The 22,955-nt window shown below is 45.8% G+C and overlaps 1 protein-coding gene across 1 annotated transcript in view; it reads left to right on the forward strand.

Annotated features, from left to right (window-relative positions):
* Positions 1-9,441: 9,441 nt before the first annotated feature.
* The window catches only part of SLC22A23 (solute carrier family 22 member 23), a 411,540-nt gene continuing 398,026 nt past the window's right edge, over positions 9,442-22,955 (forward strand). Inside the window, exon 1 of the mRNA XM_030208530.1 lies at positions 9,442-10,282. Coding sequence (XP_030064390.1) covers positions 9,809-10,282 — 474 coding nt within the window. The 5' untranslated portion in view covers positions 9,442-9,808. The remainder of the gene's footprint in view (positions 10,283-22,955) is intronic.

Genomic DNA, 22,955 nt, shown 5'->3' on the forward strand with positions numbered 1-22,955 from the left:
GAGATTGATAAATCATACAACTGCATAAGCACCTTATACCAGTTCTGTGTAAGTTGTTCCACTTTGTAAATAGGACAAACTAATCCGGTAGAAAATTAAGAGCAGGTTGATACAGATCACACAGAGAAAAACCCCTGGTGAGAACAAGCGATCTGGTCAAGAAAGTGCTTTAATTAAAATATTGGAACCAGCAGTGAAAGCCTACTCGTTCTGTTTGACATACTTTAGATTTGTTTTTTTTTGTAGGGGATAAAATTTTTTACTTCCTTAGCCAGAAACAGGCTCCAAAACTGAACATAATACTCCAAGTCGGCCTTCACTAATGCCATGTACAGGGGCATCAACACCTCCTATCTTCTGCAGGTTATACCCCTCTCTATGCAGCCTAGTATCCTTCTGGTTGTGGCCACCACCTTGTCACATCATTTTGTCACCATGAGATTCTCAGACACCATCACCCATGGTCCCTGTCTGAGCTGTGCTTATCAATCTCTCTTCTCCTATCTGGTACATCTCCTTTGGACTTCTGCATCCCAAGTGTATCTCTCTGTATTTCTTTGCATTAAATTTAACTGCCAGACCTTTGACCAATTCTAATTTTTCAAATCTCGTCTCAGGGTTTCTACTTCTAGTGGCTATCTTTGTGTCATCTGCAAAAAGGTAAACTTTTCTTTGTAACCCTTCAGTAATGTCTCTCACAAATATTGTCACGGTCGTCTGTGCCCTGTTCCTCCTTCTAAACCTTCTAAAATTACCAGCAGTTCCATTCAGTGACCTGTGGGGTCACTGTAGAGAAGTGGAGGCCAAGCTGGTGATGTCATCAGCACTGAGCCAGGGGCGTAGCCACGGGTGGGCCTGGATGGGCCCAGGCCCACCCATTTTCCCTCCAGGCCCGCCCATCCTTCGTACGCTGTCGCTGCCCTTTTGTCCGGCGGAGGCAGCGTTCAGCGTTTACTTCCTGTACTGTTTTCTCCCCAGGCTCCGCTGCATCGTCCCAGTGGAATCCTTTTCAGCCGTCGCGCTGCGCTGCCATACACACAGGCAGCTTCGCTCCTCCCCCACCGCGATCATCCGGCCCTAACAGGAAGTGCATCAGAGAGGGCCAGAATGGATGCGGCGGGGGAGGAGCGAAGCTGCCTGTGTGTATGGCAGCGCAGCGCGACGGCCGAAAAGGAAAAGGATTCCACTTGCAGGGATGATGCAGCGGAGCCTGGGGAGAAGACAGGGCAGGAAGGAAACGCTGAACGCTGCCTCCGCGGGACAAAAGGGCAGCGACAGCGCGGGAAGGATGTGGATTCGCTGGCCTGGGGGGGGGGGAAGTGGCTGAGCTGCTGGGACATAGGAGGGAGAGGAGGAACGGACTTGAGGGAAGGAAGAGAGAGCTGCTGGGACATGGGAGGGAGAGGAAGAAGGGACTGGAGGGAAGGGAGAAGCTGCTGGGACATGGGAGGGAGAGGAAGAAGGGACTGGAGGGAAGGGAGAGAGCGTCTGGGACATGGGAGGGAGATGAAGAAGGGACTGGAGGGAAGGGAGAAGCTGCTGGGACATGGGAGGGAGAGGAAGAAGGGACTGACGGGAAGGGAGAGCTGCTGGAACATGGGAGGGACTGGCGGGAAGGGAGAGAGCTACTGGACATGGGAGGGAGAGGAGGAAGGGACTGGAGAGCTGCTGGACAAGGGAGGAAGAGGAAGAAGGGACTAGAGGGAAGGGAGAGAGCTGCTGGACATGGGATGGAGAGGAGGAGTGGATTGGATGGGGAGAGAGCTGCTGGACATGGGAGGGAGAGGAGGAAGGGACTGGAGAGCTGCTGGACAAGGGAGGAAGAGGAAGAAGGGACTAGAGGGAAGGGAGAGAGCTGCTGGACATGGGATGGAGAGGAGGAGTGGATTGGATGGAAGGGAGAGAGCTGCTGGACATGGGAGGGAGAGGAGGAAGGGACTGGAGAGCTGCTGGACAAGGAAGGAAGAGGAAGAAGGGACTAGAGGGAAGAGAGCTGCTGGACATGGGAGGATAGGGAGAGAAAGAGGGGAGATGGATGAAAGGATGCAGAGAGAAAGGGGAGAAACTAGAAGGATGTGGAGAGAGGGAGTAGACTGAACAGAAAAGGGTAGAGAGATAGACACTGGATAGAAGGAGAGGGGAGATAGAGACACTAGATGGAAGGATAAGGAGAGAGGGTAGATGAGTGGAAGAATAAGGAGAGAAAGAGGGAAGACACTGGATGGAAGGGTAGGGAGAAAAAGGAGACGCTGGATGCAAAAGAAAGAGGGGAGACACTGGAAGGATGGGGAGAGAAAGAGGGGAGCTGCTGGATGGAAAGAGGGAGAGGACAGAGTAGGGAAAGACTGGAGAATACGAGGAAGGGGCATGTGGTGAACAAGGGTGAGGAAAAGATGAAAAGCCATAGGTGATGAATGGACAGGAAACCCTGGCAAGAGAAAGACGAAGGAAAGCAGAATCTAGAGACTGGGAGCAGCACAATGAGAAAAAGTAAATGGCCATACAACAAAGGTAATGAAAATAATTTTATTTTTAATTTAGGATAAAGTAATATGGTACCTGTGTTAATAAAGTTTCAGAGACCAATACGTCCTTCCTTAGGTCAGGAGAGGATACCGTAACAGCATATACTGACCTGAGGCAGGAGGTTTTGGCCTCTGAAAGCTCACTGAAAAGTGTGACTAAATTTGCTGGGGGAGGGGGGTAGAGAGAAAATGTTGTGCCCACCCACTTTGGGTTCAGGCCCACCCAAAATTGGCAGTCTGGCTACGCCACTGCACTGAGCACTTCTTAAGCTGGCTTCCGAGAGTGCTCAGTGTTCTGGCAGTTATTCTTGATTAAGCCCAGGCCTGCCTGGGGCTCTGCTAGTTCCAACTTCTGTTTCCTTGCGAGGCCGTAGCCTGAAGCTTTGCCTACAGCTTTTCCTTTTTGCTGTGTTCCAGTGGAAGTTTACTTCCAAGCAGTGGCGTACCAGGGGGGGGGGGGGGGCGATCCGCCCCGGGTGCACGCCGCTGGGGGGTGCCGCGGCGCCCGCCTGTCAGCTGAGTTCACTAACTTCGCTGCAGCTCCCTCTGCCCCGGAACAGGTTACTTCCTGTTCCGGCCGGGGCAGAGGGAGCTGCAGCGAAGTTAGCAAAGTCAGCGAACTCAGCTGACAGGCGCGCGCCGCGGCACCCCCCCCAGTGGCGTGCACCCGGGGGGGGCCGCGCTGCACCCAGGGGGGGCGTATTGGCGATCCGCCCCGGGTGTCATGCAGGCTAGGATCGTCACTGCTTCCAAGCCTGGTAGTCCTGAGAGGTAAAGCTTTGCTACAGCTTTCTCCTTATGCTGTGTTCCAGTGGAAGTCTGCCTTCAAGCCCGGTAGTCTTGAGAGGTAAAGCTTTGCTATAGCTTTCACCTAATGCTGTGTTCCTGTGAAGCCTGCTTTCAAGCTTGGTAGTCCTGATGAGTAAAAGCTCTGCCTACAGCTTTCACCTTTGCTTGGGTCCAGTGAAGCCTGCTGCCAAGCCTGAGAGTCCAGAGTCTCCCATTCCTCAGCAGAGATTCCAGTTGCCCACTGTGAGTCCTCAGTCGCTGTATGCAGTGAGTGGCTTTGTGCTATGCTTGGGACTGTGTGGGCTGGATGACGGGGAGTGCTGCAGATGCAGTGGCTGAGGCCACATCTCGAGGTATCTCTGGATGAAGGAGCGGTGCTTGGAGCGCGGAGGGGTCCGCGTGGGCTGTTCCTGGCCCTTGGGTGCGGTGCAGGGCCATTGAGTCTTCTGCCTTGGGAGCATTGGCGCAGGTTTGGCTTCTTCACCTTGCTTCCCTTGGGAGCATCGGCTCGGGCTTTGTTGCTTTTTCTTGCCTGCCTTGGGAGCATTCGGCTCAGGCGCCTCAGTGACCTGACCGTTGGCTTGTCTTAGGTGACATCCCTAGTCTTCTGTGAGCGGAGTGACCCGCTCTGGCCTCTACCTGTGGTGCAGGTCCTCAAGAGACTCTTTCTTTTCCCTTTGTTTTGCTTCAGCTCCATTCTGGTTTTGAGGGAGCTTGCCACGGTTGTTCAGCGGTTCATCTGAGTGTACTGACAGAATGAACCCTTTCCTTAACCATTAGCGGTGTTACCTCTGTCAGCCAAGTATTCCCTGTTTGTCTTTGACTCGCTAGGGCGGGCCCTTTGCCTAGTCTATTGTGTTCTACTGTATGCCATATGTTTGCATTGCTTTGCTAGTATTGAGATGCACAGCTAAGCTGTTCTACTTTACCTTATTCTATGTTTTATGTTTGCCTTGCTTCAGCTAGGTTAGACTATATACAGTGGTGGAAATAAGTATTTGATCCCTTGCTGATTTTGTAAGTTTGCCCACTGACAAAGACATGAGCAGCCCATAATTGAAGGGTAGGTTATTGGTAACAGTGAGAGATAGCACATCACAAATTAAATCCGGAAAATCACATTGTGGAAAGTATATGAATTTATTTGCATTCTGCAGAGGGAAATAAGTATTTGATCCCCCACCAACCAGTAAGAGATCTGGCCCCTACAGACCAGGTAGATGCTCCAAATCAACTCGTTACCTGCATGACAGACAGCTGTCGGCAATGGTCACCTGTATGAAAGACACCTGTCCACAGACTCAGTGAATCAGTCAGACTCTAACCTCTACAAAATGGCCAAGAGCAAGGAGCTGTCTAAGGATGTCAGGGACAAGATTATACACCTGCACAAGGCTGGAATGGGCTACAAACCATCAGTAAGACGCTGGGCGAGAAGGAGACAACTGTTGGTGCCATAGTAAGAAATGGAAGAAGTACAAAATGACTGTCAATCGACAAAGATCTGGGGCTCCACGCAAAATCTCACCTCGTGGGGTATCCTTGATCATGAGGAAGGTTAGAAATCAGCCTACAACTACAAGGGGGGAACTTGTCAATGATCTCAAGGCAGCTGGGACCACTGTCACCACGAAAACCATTGGTAACACATTATGACATAACGGATTGCAATCCTGCAGTGCCCGCAAGGTCCCCCTGCTCCGGAAGGCACATGTGACGGCCCGTCTGAAGTTTGCCAGTGAACACCTGGATGATGCCGAGAGTGATTGGGAGAAGGTGCTGTGGTCAGATGAGACAAAAATTGAGCTCTTTGGCATGAACTCAACTCGCCGTGTTTGGAGGAAGAGAAATGCTGCCTATGACCCAAAGAACACCGTCCCCACTGTCAAGCATGGATGTGGAAATGTTATGTTTTGGGGGTGTTTCTCTGCTAAGGGCACAGGACTACTTCACCGCATCAATGGGAGAATGGATGGGGCCATGTACCGTACAATTCTGAGTGACAACCTCCTTCCCTCCGCCAGGGCCTTAAAAATGGGTCGTGGCTGGGTCTTCCAGCATGACAATGACCCAAACATACAGCCAAGGCAACAAAGGAGTGGCTCAGGAAGAAGCACATTAGTGTCATGGAGTGGCCTAGCCAGTCACCAGACCTTAATCCCATTGAAAACTTATGGAGGGAGCTGAAGCTGCGAGTTGCCAAGCGACAGCCCAGAACTCTTAATGATTTAGAGATGATCTGCAAAGAGGAGTGGACCAAATTCCTCCTGACATGTGTGCAAACCTCATCATCAACTACAGAAGACGTCTGACCGCTGTGCTTGCCAACAAGGGTTTTGCCACCAAGTATTAGGTCTTGTTTGCCAGAGGGATTAAATACTTATTTCCCTCTGCAGAATGCAATAAATTCATATACTTTCCACAATGTGATTTTCCGGATTTAATTGTGATGTGCTATCTCTCACTGTTACCAATAACCTACCCTTCAATTATGGGCTGCTCATGTCTTTGTCAGTGGGCAAACTTACAAAATCAGCAAGGGATCAAATACTTATTTCCACCACTGTAGCTAGGTTGCCTGTTTTCCTTTCTGTGCTGTTTGGCTACCCTTTTAGCCTTGTGTTTTTTGTTTTTTTTGCTACTAATAAAGCTGCCTCAGTTCATCTCCACTTGTGGTCCAGTCCAGTTCTTGAGAATACTCTTAGTTTTGAAGGGACTTGGTCTACCCAGAGGTGGTTGAGTGATTTTCACGTGGCGACCTCTGGGCCAAGGGCTCACAAATGTCACAAATATATTAAACAGAATCTGCCTCAGTACCGACCTCTGAGGCACTCCACTATTCATCTTCCTTTCTTCTAAGCAGATTCCATTTTCCATCACCCTCTGTCACCTGTTGGTTAACCAGTTTCCAATTCAGTTCACCACTTTGTGTCCTAAGTTCAGCCTTCTCAGCTTATTCATTACTCTTCTGTGAGGAAGTTTTGCTGAAATCCAAGTAGATAACATCTAGAGCATGTCCTTTATCCAGTTCTTTGGTCACCCAGTCAAAGAAATAATCAGATTCATTTGTCAGGATTTTCTTTTAGTAAAACCATTTTGCCTCAGATCCTGCAACCTGTTGGTTTCTAGAAAGTTAACTCTCTTTTTCTTCAGCAGCGACTCCATTATTTTTCCTTCTACCATTGTGAGGCTTACCGGCCTGTAGTTTCCCACTTCTTCTCTGTCCCTGCTTTTGTGAAGAGTGACCACATCAGCTCATCTCCAATCCCATAGAACCTCTTCTGTCTCTAAAGATCCCGCCAGGACTTCTATGAGCTCCCTCAGTATCCTGGGATGCATCCCATCTGGCCTCATAGCTTTGTCCTCTTTCACATTTTCAAGTTGCTTGTAAACACTTTCTTCTGTGAATGGTGCAATATCCACTCCTTTCCCAGATCTACCCTTGGCAGCCGACTGTGGTCCTTCTCCAGGATTTTCTTCCATGAACACCGAAGAGAGGTATTTGTTTAGCTTGTTTGCTTTATCCTCTAAGCCAGCAGAAGTGGAGATCACTTCCCCTGCAGGCTTAGACCTCACTGTTTAGGTGAACTGCGCGGGCCTCCCCACAGCCCTGTGGTTCACCAAAAAAGTGAGGTCTAAGCCAGCAAAGGAGGCGGAACTGACCCAATGTATAGCGGTTCACTTCCTCCCCTCCTGCCATGTGATCTCTGCAGGGGGAGGGGGAGAGAGACTAAGGTCAGACCTGACAGTGGCTCCTTCATGGAATTCTGCACAAGTGCAGAAATCTGGGTGCTCTGCGGGGGTGAGGAATTTTGTGCAGAATTCCCCCGAGGAGTATCCATATAAGTCTTGCAATTCTATCTTTTCTGTCTATATGCTCCACCTTTGGCTTACACCCTATTTCTTTCTGTTGATGTTGTCTATTGCTTATGTTCAGATTGATCTTGTTGTACACTATCTTGGGTGAATTTCTTCTAAAAGGCAGTAAATAAATCCTAATAAATACATGGTTTATTAGACTTGATATACTGTCACTCATAAGGGAAAACATCAGAGCGGTTTGCAACATAAAGCTAAATGAAACAGGATTGAAAAGATTGCCATTTAATTTTAGGATGGAGAAAATAACAGGGGAGCAGGAGGACAACAGAAAGAAGGATATGAAGCGTATGATGTGGCAGTTAATTCAGATAGGACAGCAAAAGGTTTCTTAGGGCAATTAGTAGAGTGGAGGATCAGTCAGGTGTAGAATGATTTTGTAGCATCCTTAACTTTACTGTGGTAGGTTAAGCTGCTTTATAAAGATGTTAATATGCTCAGGCCTCTAAGGGGAGGGTTAGGGTTCACTGAAGTCCTCTCGGAGCCCACACAGGATCACAGAAAACAGCTCCTTTGTCACAGTTTCATCAGTGTGATAGTCAGTGCTAGGTCCTCCGGTGCATTGTGCCTCTGGTACAGGCCTCCTCCTCCACTGATGTCATGGAGGCAGGGCTTGCAATCGTCTCGGAGCAAGGACCTGGATGGTAATACTGGCAAGGCTAGGCACAACAAAAATGCTGTTCTGGGTGGCTCAGGCAAGGTTATGATGTTCACTCTCTCTGCCCTCCAGCAAAGACCTCCTCCATCTCCATTTACTTCCACCAATTTGCTGATGTCATGGGCGTATGGCTTGCAATCATCCTGTTGCAAGGCCCTAGGAGTAACAGACTTGGAAAGGGGTGAACAGGGACAGCAAACTTTAAAAAGGGCAATGGTGGCAGGAGGGAATGTATGAACGGACCATGGAGGGGGTACAAAAATAGGCAGAAGAAGATGATCTGAGAAAGGGTTATGGGATGTGGGGGTGAAGGAACGACCAGAGTAGATACATAGGTGGAAGATCTGGCAAAGAGCTATAGGAGGAGAAGATGTGACAAGGGACCATAAGAGAACTCATATATTAAAAGTTTAGGGCCCTCAGGAGGCTAGGCAGAGCACTTATAAGGAGCAAGGAAAATGGATGAGGGAAGGGGACAGAGAAAGGATCACAGATGGGGGAGGGTGATGGAGAGGAAACAAGGCCCCAGGATGCAGAAAAGACCCATGGTATGGGAACAGGAAGTAGGGAGGACCCTGGATGAAGAGGGATGGGGTGGGATATAGGTAGAGAAAGTTGGGTATTGGGTGGAAGGAGAGGAACAAAGGATATGGATGAAGAAGAGAGAAGTATATTAAATATGCCATGCTATCTGTTCTGTGATTTTTAGAAGTGTATTGGTGGGTGGGTCCATAAAGATTGTATGATTTCTTTCCTAATCTGCTGTGAGTTCTTTCAGATCTATGTGGGCTACAAATAATTATGGTTGGGTATGGTAAGGTAGAGAGAAAGAGGACACCAGACTATGGCAAGCGTGAGTGGAGGAAGGAATCCAAGGAGATAATATAGGAAAAATGGAAGGAAGATAGTAGGCCATACAGAGAGAGAGAAAGGAAAGACTGAATTAGAATATCCACTACCCAAATAAGAGAACTGAAAGAATAAAATGGAAAGACACCTGAAACAGCTGAGTCAAACTCAAGCCAGAGACACCGCCAGTTGTTACTTGCAAAGGTCGATTGTCTAATACTGAATGTTAATAACTGTGTAAAATATCCTGGGGCCGAAATCTTAAGACCCGGATGTGTTTTTCCCCCCCACATAGAATTTCCATGAAGTAACAGCTGGATTTCGTGGACCGATTTAACTTTTTCTGCTCCATAATTGATTCTTTTCCGTGCAAGACATGATGACTACCGGGACCGAGGCTTTGGTTCTGAAACTATGGTAACATAAGAGTGAATTTCCACAGATTTCCACGGGGGACCAAGCACCGTGCAGCGGTTCTCCTAAATAAACTGTTTTGCGAATCCTAAGGAGCAAATAGGGCAGAAAGCAGATTCCGCTATTAAAAATCTGGAAGCCGCGAGCCCGATTCCCAAAGCCGCAGCTCCCCAGCATTGCAGCAGGTGCCGCTACCTGGCCTGCCGGAGAGGGAGGTGTGTGGGGGTGGGGGCCGGCTCTGATTGCGGGTCTCCCTCACGCCGCTTCCGGGAGGCGTGCACATGCAGAGAGAGGAAAGCCCAGGCAAAGCCGGATAATCCCGAAAGCTTGTCCTCCTCCTTCTCTCTCGAGAAACCACTACAAGCAGCCGAACCGGTCGGGATCAGCCCCTCTCTCCGCCCCCCCGGGGCACAGCTCCCTCCCCGTACGCAGCGATCGGGGCTTTTGCTTTCCCTCCCTCCTCTCTCTTCCACTTGAAACGTGACTTTCCAGCTGAGGAAAGCGGTGGTGGCTCACTTCGCTCCCACTACGGCTTTTCCCGGCTCCCTGCGGTGCCGTTCTCTGCGCTGACACTCTCGTTTTAGTCGGGTGCGAGGGGGGCTGTGCTGCAGCTCCTCCCTCGGTGTAACACCATGCCATCCGCCACCGATTAGAAGCAGGAGGGGAGAGGGGGTGAAGTCGCAGCAGCCCCGGCATGGCCACACACTGCAGGCGCCAGGATCCGCCGCCGGAGGAGAACGGATCGGTGCTACCCGCCGCCCCTCTGCCCCCGACTCCCACCTCCCCCTCCAACCCGCCGCCCCCGCTGGACTACGATGGCTGCGTGTTGCCCGCGCTGGGGGGGCTCGGCGGGACCTGGCAGCGGCGCCTGCTCCTGCTTACCTGGCTGCCCGCGCTCTTCATCGGCTTCAGCCAGTTCTCGGACAATTTCCTGCTCGACCTGCCCGACTATAGGTGCCGAGGGGACAATGGCAGCCACCACCAGCACCCCCCCTCCTCCGCCACCACCGCCTCCCCCCTCTCCCCTCCGCCGCCCCCGCGGGAGCTGCTGCACCTGAACGACTCCGGCCAGGGCCCCGCGCTGCCCAACTCCAGCCGCGATGACTGCAAGTGCGAGCACTGGGATTACCGCATCCGCGCCGGCCTCAGGTACAACGTGGTGAGCAAGGTAAGACGGGCAATTGCTTTGGGACATCTCCCTTCCCCCATGCCACATGGAGCCCCCTACACGGCTTCTGCCCTGGGCCCCAGCATGGCTTTAACTCCAGCCCTGTGTATTCAGCGAATGGGAATCTGGATCCAGTCTAGGAAGTGGATCTAGGTCAGGATCTGAAATAGGTGTTATGCGACCTGACGTAGAAAACTGCATTAGCTCATCAAGCCTTACTAAGGGTGTGTAGCACTCTGTTCTGTATGAGAACACCTCTTTATTTTTATTTTTTAGACGCTACATTGCAGTACCGAGCAAGCACCTTCTGGGAAACCATAGGTATAGGTGTATGAAAGTATGTTTCTTTTAATGGTAGGTCCAAAAATATTTCATGTTTATCTGGACAGATCGAGCATAGGAGCTAGCATTTCAAAATGGGGATGCCAATCCCAACAAAAATTACCCTGTTCTAGACACAGGTTTAAAGACTTTTGTAAATATTATGGGTACTGAAGCACACAGACCTGGTACCTATGAGGTCAAGTGTTAGAATTCAGTATCCCAGGGAATACTGTTATAAAGAGGTAATTTGACTGTCTTCTGTATTTTCCTTTTTTATAATCTTAGCAGGAAACTCGGTACTTCACTGGATAGGTTAGGTTAGAGCAGTGGGCTGTAAACCAGGGAGTCTGGGTTCAGATCTCACTCTGGCTATGTGTGTTCTTAGGCCAGCCACTAAATCCTTTATTGCCTCAGGTACAATCTTAGGGACCAATATTGTAAGCTGCCCTACCTATTAGTTAATGCTACTCCCCAATGCAGAGAGATTGGTGCAAAACCACTTAATTGAAGGGTAGCAAAGTGGTCATCCAAAATTCATGTAGATTGCAGCAATAAAAATTGCTCCCCAATGTAAAAAAAAAAAAGTGCTAAAATCTAGTACAGTATTTTTAAATGATTTTTTTTGTAGCACTGAATTTTTCTGCCTATTCAAGACATCACCCTTTTGTTCTGCTTTGAGCGTGAACTGTGATACTTCACCTCAGATGATCCAAGATCCTGATAGTCTAATAGACCCAATTCCACCTCCCATACCTTCCCCCCACTACACAAATAAGTCCTGTTGATTTAGTGGACCCGAGCTTTCTGATACCCCAAAATAAATCCCTGGTGGTCTAGCAACCTTCGGGGGGGGGGGGGGGGGGGGTGTTTCTACAAGGCAGGAGTTGATGCTCACTACTGCACTGCTAATGTCCAAAATGGAGGTACCTGACCCCTAGTGGTGTGTTAGAGCTGAGTTCTGAAAGGGGGGTTCTGGTGGATGTGGTCCACTAGACCACTGGGAATTATTTTTGAGGTGTCGGGGAAGAGAGGACACAGAATCTTTCAGTTTCTTCCCCTAATGATAAGTAGTAGTAGTAATGACCCCCTTGCTGTCAGTGCATGAATTAATTCCTGCCCATGCACTGACAGAACGGGTCTTGATCCCTTAATTGTAAGCCCTCTGGGGACAGTAAAATACCTATTGTACCTGATTGTAACTCATCTTAATCTAGAACTGGAAAGGGTGTGAGCTAAATCCCTTCCCTTTCCCTGTTAAATACTAATACATTTTTGTATAATCACAAATTTGGGTCCCAAGCAGAAAATCTTAGCAAGGAAAATATGTTCATTCTTTATATATATTGTAAAAAATTGTCATAAATCAGTAAGTACTTCATAAGCTAAATTGTGTAAGTTTTAAAACTGGTTACCCATACAGGGCTCCTTTTACGAAGTGGTGCTGCTGAGCAGCATGCCCTGAATGTGAAGAAGCCCATTCAGTTTTTATTTTTTTATACCATTTGCAAACCCAAAAGCTATTGAAGTGTGTACTGTACCTTCAGGTACAGTAAGTGCTCACAGTCTGAGTTTGTACTTGAGGCAGTGGAGGTGATCACCCTAGAATGGTCTGTATTTTACTCAATTCTATTCTCAAATATGATTAGGTCCCAGTCTAAAACCCTGATAAAAGAAATATAACACCACTGAATAAATCTGAGGAAAAAAGATTCAGCCTATACTGAATAGTAGTAACTATTTTACTGGGCAGACTGGATTTTTATCTTCTTTCGTTTACTACCTTAAGTTTGTGAACACCTAGTTTCCTTCACATAAGTTTTTAATTAGAATTGCTTTGTTTTCCGTTCTTCCTCTTACAATGTTGAAATGTCTTCATCTTGTAATCAACAGCTGTTAAACTTCTCTATAGCGCACGTAAATTTAATCGTGTATCACCTTTATTAAAGCTAGAGCACTGGTTGCCAGATTCAGCATGTATAAAAGCTCCTAACTTTAGCCCATAAAGGTTTACAATCTTCAGCTCCTAATTATATCACTAATTTATTACTTCTCTATCGGTCTTCTCAACAGTCCCTCCCCCTCCACACTATCCGAGAAACTACCTTTGCATGTGCTGCACCAAAGCTCTGGAGATCATTACCACTTGAAATAAAATTGGAATCATCTCATACCACCTTCAATACAGTACTCAAGACTTGAGTCTTTCAGCATGTATTTCACTAGTTATTTAGCATTTTTTTCTTCTCTCTTCCCTTTTCACTTTTCCACTGGTTCTATCTTGAACCATTTTATTTGTAAATTGCTTCGCTGCCATAGTGCGAAGAGCGGCTTATCAAGTATGTGGAACAGATCTTCCCAGTCAAGCCTGTTCTTTCTTACATTAGGGTCTGACTTAGGAATGAATTGTGTCAGAGAAAATACATTTCAGAGGAACTCCAAAAAAATAGCTGTTGCTCATTTGTTAGGATAGGAACATTTGAGGCTTCAACTTCGTCAATTTAGGATTAGAAAAGGCTGAAATCTACAGTGACTCTACCCAGGAGCAGTCATCCCACCAAGTTCACCCCCAGAGCAAAGCAGATGATCCAGTGTCATAAAGAGCCCTAGTTTAACATTTAAAGATCTGCAGAACTAGCTCGCTGCAGCCGATGTGAGGGTTTGTGCATCAACTGTCTGGGGGGAAAAATGTGGAATGGGAATGGTGTTCATGAGATAGCTAGAAGAAACCGCAGCTGTCTGAAAAGAACATGCTGCCTGTTTCAGGCTCACAAAAGAGCATCTGGATGAAACAACTTTTGGAATAAGGTTCTCTGGATGAGTAAAAAGTTGAACTTTTTTTGGTCAAGCAATAGATACTTTGCGCTTTCAAAGTGCCAACCTCATTCCACATGTCCAGCATGGTGGTGGAGGTATAATAGTGTAGGCTGCTTTGCTCCTTCAGAACTTGGGAGGTTTGTCATTATTGATGGGGCTGTGAGTTCTGCTTTATATCAGAAGGTTCTAGAAAATGTCAGCTAGACTCACCAATGGTATATCTATATACAGTACAGTCTTATTACACAATTGCAGGAACCAAGTATGATTTCAAATATACTGTTTCTCAAAAATACGATTTACACAAAAAATAGGTAGGAAAAGACCTCATAACGACCCAAACCCACACTCCTTGCTGACTCAAATTTCAGCATTCCATAAATGTGGTTGGTCCATCTATAATCATGGGTCAGAAAAACCTCCCCAAAACGTTTATGGTATATTGATCCTGAAGATTGTTGTTGTCTAGAAAATGTCATGCCATCCATCCATGAACTGAGGAGAAGTGGCTTTTCAAGACGATGACTGTAAATGTTCAATTAAATTGATTACAGAATAGCTGAAGGAGATCTTGTATTTTGGGTTATCAACACAGCTTAACCACTATTGAAATTTGTGGCAAGACTTGAAGTGAAACCAATCTGTGTCCTGTAATTACTCTTCTCTTAAAATATTTGTGTAATGGAGGAACCTTCATAAACATCCTCTAAGCCATTGAACAGCTAGCTACATATTGATCTGCTGTTGCAGGCTGATACAGTTTTGCAATCATTAGGTAATCTTCAAATGATATTTGGTCTTCAATTCCAACAGATATCACATTTGGCATTTAGAGTGACTTGGTAAGACTATGCAAGGAAGCTCTCAAATGTCAGGATTTCTTTGCAAGAATGTTCCCAGAATCCTCAAGGGCAATGTGGGAGGCTGGTCAGCGGTTACAGAAAAGTTTATTGAAGATATTTGCTGCTCAAGGAAGTGCCACCAGTTACTGAATGTAGGCTTTCTCGCACTTGAATACTTGCTGTTGAATATATGCTTTTTGCCACTTACCGGGGTTTGTTAGGATCTAATCATATTTTGAATGTCATCCAAGCTATAGGATTCAGACTTTTTCTTGGTATTGTAGTATTATTATGAAAGGCATACTTCTAAAAGCTGCAGGTCAGATTAACCTGATTTATTATCTTGTGTCTCATATATAATTGTATGTCCCTCAAATTCTAGAGATTGTCTAGCAAAGATCTGGTGGCTTAAATGTACCCAGCTCCCTTAGAGGTTGGATGCTCAAAAATGTTTTCTTCTATGGGATCAGATATTGGCATTCTAGTGGTGGTGCTCCTGCAGGCTTAGTAAGGAGGTGGTGGGGTACAGAGGGTGACTGACTCAGTCTCCCCCTCCCCCCCAAGCATGTGGTTGGAGGACATTTTGCCGGAGTGGATACTTTAACCATTTGACTCCTATGAGACTTTTGCTTCATAAGTATCATTGAGGATTAAGCAGACCTTTGGGCAATCTCCAGTATTTGAGGAACATGGGGTGATTATGTAAGACTTTTCATTCCTGAAATCTAATGGTAGCACATTCCATAAATTTTGGGCCACAAACTGAAAAAATATCTAATCCTAGTTGATGCATTACAAATTGTCTTAATAGTAGGAATTTGGGAAAAAGATTCCTACCCTCCCTGGGGGGAACCCTAGTCCCTTCTGATCTAATGCGTTGTCTCACCACCTAAATCTGAGGGCTGTCCTTACCTTCCAATATGCCCCTGGGACTCTGACTCACCCAATGGCTGCCTTGCCTAAATTTGTGCTGACTTCTAATGGTAGTCCCATGAGACTCCTCCTAGGGGTTAGGTGATGCTGTTTTAGAAGTAGTAACCGTTAAGGCAAGAGTGAGAGGGGATTGTCAGCCCCTGGACTCTTTGAGTGAATTGGGAGGGGGGCAACTGTCAGATATTTTATTTAAAGAGTGGGGCTTCAACAGTGTGTGGGTATGTATGGGGCACACTAGACCACCAGGGAGGGATATATATATATTTTTTTTTTGGGGGGGGGGCAGTCATTTTATCTCATGGTAGGAAGGAGGGGGCCTGATGGTGCTCCTAAGGATCGAAGGTCTACGGTGCCTCCAAAATGTTTGTGTTATTAAACTTGATGTACTACATTTGACTTTTGACAGAGCTTAGTAGTTTACAACAAAAAAACTAAAAACAAATAATATATAAGAAAGGAATGCCATAATGTATATGATACCTAATCCAGTCATCCAGTCACATGTAATTTATCTAATAACACATTCAAACAGAGAAATATTGTAATCGTATCCTGCAAAGAACCTAATGTATCTTCTCTCTACCTCTGTTTAAAAAAAAACAAACTTCAATAATACCTTAAATTGAGCCTAATGACTTGTGAAGGGTTGGAGGGGAGGAGTAGCCTAATGGCCTGGGAACCTGGGGAAGTGGGTTCAATTCACACACTCCAGAGTAGGACAGAACTTCACTGGTAAGTTACTTGTTGGGAAATTGCTTTTAAAGTTGGGGAAAGGTAGACTTTGACTTAAATAGGCAATTACTGGCTGACAGAGGAGCCCTAATTTCTTAAGTTGCTAATGGAGTAGGAATTTGTAGAATGAAGTCTCCTACAATTGTTAATTATATTCTAGGCTGTTTTAATATTGAAGAGGAGGGGGTTATTTTTATTTGTATTATTGTTCATATTTGAGCTAATTACTGTCTGATAGAGCAAATAGTCCCTTAACTGCTAGCCTATGAAACTGTAATAGAGATTTTAAATGCTAAAACAAACAAAAAAATGTTCTTTAAACTGCCTTTGCTAAATAAGCAGAGTAACTCAACGTAGAACAGAGTTGATAAACTCTAAACTGAGGGTTCCTGTGACTGAGCTCTGTTCTGCACGGAGGCTTTATTTTTAAGTTTCTCTGGCTATTTAGCAAAGGCAGTTTAAGGAACATTTTTTTGTTTGTTTTAGCATTTAAAGTCTGTATTACAGTTTCATAGGCTAGCAGTTAAGGGACTATTCTAGAGTTTACCATAGCACCAATGTAGAGCACAGGTGATCAGTGGCGTACCAAGGGGGTGGCGGTGGGGGCGGTCCGCCCCGGGTGCACGCCACTGGGGGGGTGCCGTGGCACGCGCCTGCTCCGAGTTCGCTATCTTTGCTCGTTCGCTGCAGCTCCCTCTGCTCTGGAACAGGTTCCGGAGAAGAGGGAGCTGCAGCGAACGAGCAAGTTAGCGAACTCGGAGCAGGCACCCCCCCCCCCAGCGGCGTGCACCCCGGGGGGGGGGGGGGGGGTGTCATTTAGCGGAGGGGGGGGGCGCATCGGCCATCTGCCCCGGGTGCCATCCAGGCCAGGAACGCCACTGCAGGTGATAGTCACATGAACCCTCAGTTTAGAGTTTAATTCCCTCTCACCCACCCCTGGCCTGATGTTTGATTTATAGGCCCTAGAACCAATTAGAAGGCTAGAAAGTTAATTAGAATAACTCTATCAGCCAGTAATTAACTCTTAGAAATACTTAGGTCTATAGAGGGGAACCTACGAATAACAATACAAATAATAAAAATCCCCCCCCCCCCCACAAATATTAACATAGCCTAGAATATAATTGTAGGGAACTTCACTCTATAAATTCCTACTCTATTAACAACTTAAATTATAGATGAGATGCAGACAGCTATCCAGTCTTTGCAGTGAGTGCCACGTGTTTAATTGTCCCAGTTGGTGAGAGGTCATATGTGTATGCTCAGTGCAAAGAGCTCCTAGCACTCGGAAAATGAGTAGCAGACTTGGAGGAGCTGAGGCAGACAGAGGTATGTATAGGAGGCCTACAGGAGCAAAGTAGAGAAGTCCCACCTCCAGCCTGGTAACCTTTGTGCTGACATGGAGGAGATTGGTTACCTGAAAGGAGAGCATCATCTTGGAGAGGCAGGACCTGTGCAGTATCTTCTCACACCGAGGATGTGTCTCCAGGGCCTTCTGTCTAGGAGGTAAGGGTTAAGATGGCCATATTAGTTGGAGATTCAGTCTTGATAGGCATGTAGATAGCTGGCTGGCTGGTGGACATGAGGATCACTTTGTTACTTGCCAGTCTGGTGCAAAAGTGGTGCACCTCATTCATCACCTAGGAAAGATTTTAGACAGTGCTGGGGAGGAGCCAGCTATCTTGATATGTGTGAGTAACTACGACACAGGAGAATGTGGGAGGGAGGTTCTGGAAGCCAAATCTAGGATCTTAGGTAGAAAGCTAAAATGTGGAACCTCCAGGGTTGCATTTTTAGAAGTGCTCCCAGTTCCATATGCAGGAAAAGAGGCAGGCATGGAGTTTCAATGCATGGATGAGTCAATTGGTGCATGGAGGAGGGATTTAGATTTGTTAGGACCTAGGCAATATTCTGGGGAAGGGGGAACCTATTCCGAAAGGATGGGCTCCACTTTAATGGGGTGGAACCAGGCTGCTGGCACTAACATTTAAATAGGAGAGAGACCAGCTTTTAAATTAGAACCGGGGGTGGGGGTGGGGAGAGAGAGCCAACAGTCGCTCAGGTGTCCATGGTTTGGAGTGAGGTTTTCTTGAAGGACATTTAGAGAATCCCCATAGAGGGGTTTCAATAAAGGTGAAAGAAACAAGCACTCCTTGCTTTGTTTAGTTTTTGACTTGCTATATTGCTTTTAACTGACAAAGCAGGGCAAAGCAGTTTACAGTCTAAAAATTTACACAGAAATGAAATGGAAAAGAACTACAATTCATAAAAGGATTTAAGTCATTCATACTAACGGGCATATTTTCAAAGCACTTAGCCTTCCAAAGTTCCATAGAAACCTATGGAACTTTGGAAGGCTAAGTGCTTTGAAAATGTGCCTCTTTAAGTCAGCCAGTAGCTTACAAAGGCAGCACATAATGCAGGGTAGAGCAGAGCAAAAGTTGCAAATTATCCCTGTCAACTTCTAAGCAGCTTGAGATGCAAAGAAAACACACTTTGAAATGTCTGTATACAAAAACTAGAAGCGAAAGAAATAGAGTATATAGCATTAAATGAAGAGGTAGATATAATAGATATCTCAGAAACCTGGTGGAAGGAGGACAATCAATGGGACACTGTGCTACCAGGATATAAATTATATCGTAATGATAAGGTGAATCAGATTGGAGGGGGGAGTTGCTCTGTACGTTAAAGAGAGAATAATTGAATAAAACAAAATAAAAATTCTATATGAAATAGCAACGTAGAATCCTTATGGGTAGAATTCCATGTGTGAAGGGAAGGAGTATTCTGGTAGGGCACCAGGCCAGAATGGTCAAACAGATGAAGATATGTTAACAGAAATTTAGAAAAGCTAGCAAATTTAGCAACACTATAATAATGGGTGATTTAAATTACCCCAGTATTGACTAGTTAAATGCCACATCAGGGAGTGCTATGGAGGTAAATTTCCTAGACATAACAAAATGACTGCTTCTTGGAGCAACTGATCCGGGAACTGAAAAGAAGGGGAGCTATTTAGGTCTAGTCCTAGTGGAATGCAGGACTCAGGAGCCCTTTTACTAAAGGGTTGCCGCGTGGTAAAATCGGGACTAACGTGGATGCCGGCAGTAGTTCTGCCCCAGCGCGTGCCATTTCCAGCGTGGCCAAAAATGTTTTTCTTATTTTTACCACTGGAGGTTACCACTGGGTTAGTTAGGGAACCCTATCACCGCCTCGGAGGTAGTGGTAAGGGCACCCCCGGAAACAGCCTGCGGCAAGTGTTTGCTTACGGAACAGTCATTTCCTTTTTGGGGATTTTTACCCGCTGCAGTAAAAGGGGCCTTGGCACGCAGCAAATCACATGCTGATGCTACCTTAGAACCCCTTTAATCGCAGCTTTGTAAAAGGACCCCTTAGAACAAGAGGTAATGGTGCTGGATCTGCTGGGAAACAGTGATCATAATATGATCAAATTTGACTTTAAAAAAAAAAAAAAGCTGAAAGGCTCTGCTGCAAAGGTTAGGACTTCAAATCGGGCATGGGCGTTGTTCAAAAATACCATTTTGGAAGCTGAGACCAGATATATTTCATGTGTTAATAAAGGTGGAAAGAAGAGCAGATGACCAGCATGGTTAAAGGGAGAAGTGAAAGAGACTATTAGAGCCAAAAGAACATCTTTTAGAATATGAAAGAAAGATCCGAATAAAGAAAAGAAGCAATATAAACACTGGCAAGTTAGATGCAAAGCATTGATAGAGAAGGCCAAAAGAGAAACTTGCCTCGGAGGCAAAAACTCATAGTAATAACTTTTTTTCAGGTATATCAGAGGCAGAAAGCATGTGAAGGAATTCATGGGACCGTTAGATTATCTAGGAGTAAAAGGGGCACTGAGGACAGGGCCATAGCACAGAGGCTGAATGAATTATTTGCTTCGATCTTTACTGAAGAAAATAGTCCATAGTACTTGAAGATTGGAGGTGGCCAATGTAATGCTGATGTTTAAAAAGGGTTCCAGGGGGTGATCCAGGAAATTACAGGCCAGTTGGTGCTGGGCAAAATAGTGGAAACTATTATAAAGAATAAAATCACACATATACAAACATGGTTTAATGGTACAGAGTCAGCATGGATTCAGCTAAGGGAAGTCTTGCCTCACTGATGTGCTTCATTTCTTTGAAGGCATGAATAAGCATGTGGATAAAGGTGAACTGGTCGTAGTGTATCTAGATTTTCAGAAAGCGTTTCACACAGTCCCTCATGAGACTCCTGAGAATTAAAAACCCATGGGATAGGAGGCAATGTTATGTTGTGGATTAGGAATTGGTTGATAAAAAAAAGAGAGAGTAGGGTTAAATGGCCAGTTCTGTCAGTGGAGTGCCCCAGGAATCTGTACTAGGACTGGTTCATTTTAACATAATTTTTAAATGATTTAGAAGTGGGAACGACCAGTGAGGGTGATTAAATTTGCAGGTGACGCAAAATTATTCAAAGTTGTTAAAATGCATGTGGATTGTGAAAAATTGCAGGAAGAACTTAGGAAGATGGAAAACTGGGCATTGAAGTGGCAGATAAGATTGAATGTGGACAAGTGCAAAGTGATGTACATTGGGAAGAATAATCCAAATCAGTTATTTGATGCTAGTCACCACCCTAGGAGTCGCCACCCAAGAAAAAGATCTAGGTGTCATTGTGGACAATACGCTGAAATCTTTTGCCCAGTGAGTGGTGGCAGCCAAAAGAGCAAACAGGAATTATTAGGAAAGTGATAGAGAATATTATAATGCCTCTTTCCTTAGCTTTCGCAGTAGATGAATCCAGGAACTGGTAGACTGTCAATCAACCAGTAGGCGGAGATAGAGATTACAAAGCTGAAGGCAGTGACATCAGACGGCCAGCTCCTCCTTCAGTCAGAGTATTTCTGTCTCTTCCTCTGCTTTGCAGGGGGGCTTCTTTTGAGCCCGCCTTGGAAGGCTTCAGATAAGGATCTGACCCTTAAAGTGGTGTTCTTAGTTGCCATTTGTACAGCACGCAGGATGTTGGAGATTCAGACTTTGTCTTGCTGAGATCCTTTCCTGCACTTTTCGGAATCTGGCGTGACTGTGTGTACGGTATCTTCGTTCTTCCCTAAAGTGGTTTTGGCTTTTCATCTTAACCAACCTTTGTTCCTTTCGGGAGGAGGATTATACTACTGAGTTTGCAGTCCTTCGATTTTTGGATGTTCAGAGGGTTCTACTCCGTTGTTTGCGGATGTCGATTGATTTCAGGCGTTTGGATCATCTCTTTGTCCTTCTCTCTGGGCCCTGTCGGGGTGAGGTGGTGTCTAAAGCGACGATCTCCCGATGGATCAAGGAGGCAATTGTTTTTGCTTACATTTTACAGGGTTGCGCCCCTCCACAGGCATTGAGGGCACATTCCACGAGCTTGCAGTCAGCTTTGTGGGCAGAAACTGGTGTGTTCTCTCTAGATGAGATTTGTAGGGTGGCTAATTGGGCCTCTGTATACATTTTCAAAACATTATAGAGTTAATGTGGCCACTAGGTTGGATGCTTCCTTTGGTGCAGCGGTTCTGTTCTGGGGGGTGGGGCGCTTCCCACCCTCTTTAGGGATTGCTTTGGTACATACCACCAGTTCCTGGATTCATCTGCTGCGAAGACTAAGGAAGATAAAACTATGCTTTATCTGCTGATAATTTTTTTTCCTTTATTAGCAGCAGATGAACCCAGGATCCCACCCATTGTCAGCCACGGTGGTTGTTTTCTCGGGGAGTTTCCTACTGGTATTGTTAAGAAAAGGAAAAAGGAACAACAGATTGATGAACCACTTCTTTCTGATTTAGTAGGGAAAAAGAACACCCTTTTGGACCTATTTGCTATATGCCGAGGAGACGTGTTCCTGTTTTGGTTCGTTGCTGAGGAAGGCTTATGGTTTTTTTTGTTACTTGTTGATGCTGCTTTGTGATGAGACCTATAGACTGGCTGAAGGAGGAGCTGGTCGTCTGATGTCACTGCCTTCAGCTTTGTAATCTGTATCTCCACCTGCTGGTAGATGGACACAACCCACCAGTTCCTGGATTCATTTTCTGCTAGTAAAGGAAAGAAAATTATCAGCAGGTAATTTTACCGTATCGCTCCATGGTGTGACCTCACCTTGAGTATTGTGTGCAATTCTGGTCGCCATATCTTAAAGATGTAGCAGAATTAGAAAAGGTTCAAAGAAGGGTGACCAAAATGATTAAGGGGATGGAACTCCTCTCATATGAGGAAAGGCTTAAGAGGTTAGGACTCTTCAGCTTGGAAAAGAGATGGCTGACAGGATATGATAGAAGTCTACAAAATGCTGAGTGATATAGAACAGGTAAACGTAAATTGATTTTTTTTTACTCTTTCAAAAGTACAAGTACTAGGGGACAATCAGGGAAGTTATGTGGTAATACTTTTAAAATGAGCAGGAGGAAGTATTTTTTTTACTCAAAGAATAGTTGAGCTCTGAAAGTCGTTGCAAGATGTGGTATCAGCAGTTAGTGTATTTGGGTTTAAAAGAGGTTTGGACAAGTTCCTGGAGGAAAAGTCCGTAGTCACATGGGGAAAGCCATTGCTTGTCCCTGGGATCAGTAGCATGAATCTTGCTACTGTTTTGGATTCTGTCAGGTACTTGTGACCTGAATTGGCCACTATTGGAAACAGGATACTGAGCTAGATGATCTGATCCAGTACGGCTATTCTTATGTAGCTCCTTGTGGCCCTTGGAAGTCACCTAACCCTCCATTGTCCCAGGTACAAAATAAATACCTGAATATAATATGTAAACTGCTTTGATTGTAACCACAGAAAGGCAGTATATCAAATCCCATCACCCTTCCCCCCCTCCATCTCATCTTCGATCACTGGGGAAAATGACAGTTCTTGAGATGTATGGTTTTTGCAAAAAAAACAAGCCTGTGAAGTCTCACACACTTGTTCTTGCAAAACTTCTCATTAATTATCTGCTTTGCATAATTTTGCCTCACAGCAGCTTATTAATGAGAAATTTCCATAAACTTTTCACGC

This window comes from Microcaecilia unicolor, chromosome 1, assembly GCF_901765095.1.
Source record: "Microcaecilia unicolor chromosome 1, aMicUni1.1, whole genome shotgun sequence".
In the NCBI taxonomy this organism is placed as follows: Eukaryota; Metazoa; Chordata; class Amphibia; order Gymnophiona; family Siphonopidae; genus Microcaecilia; species Microcaecilia unicolor.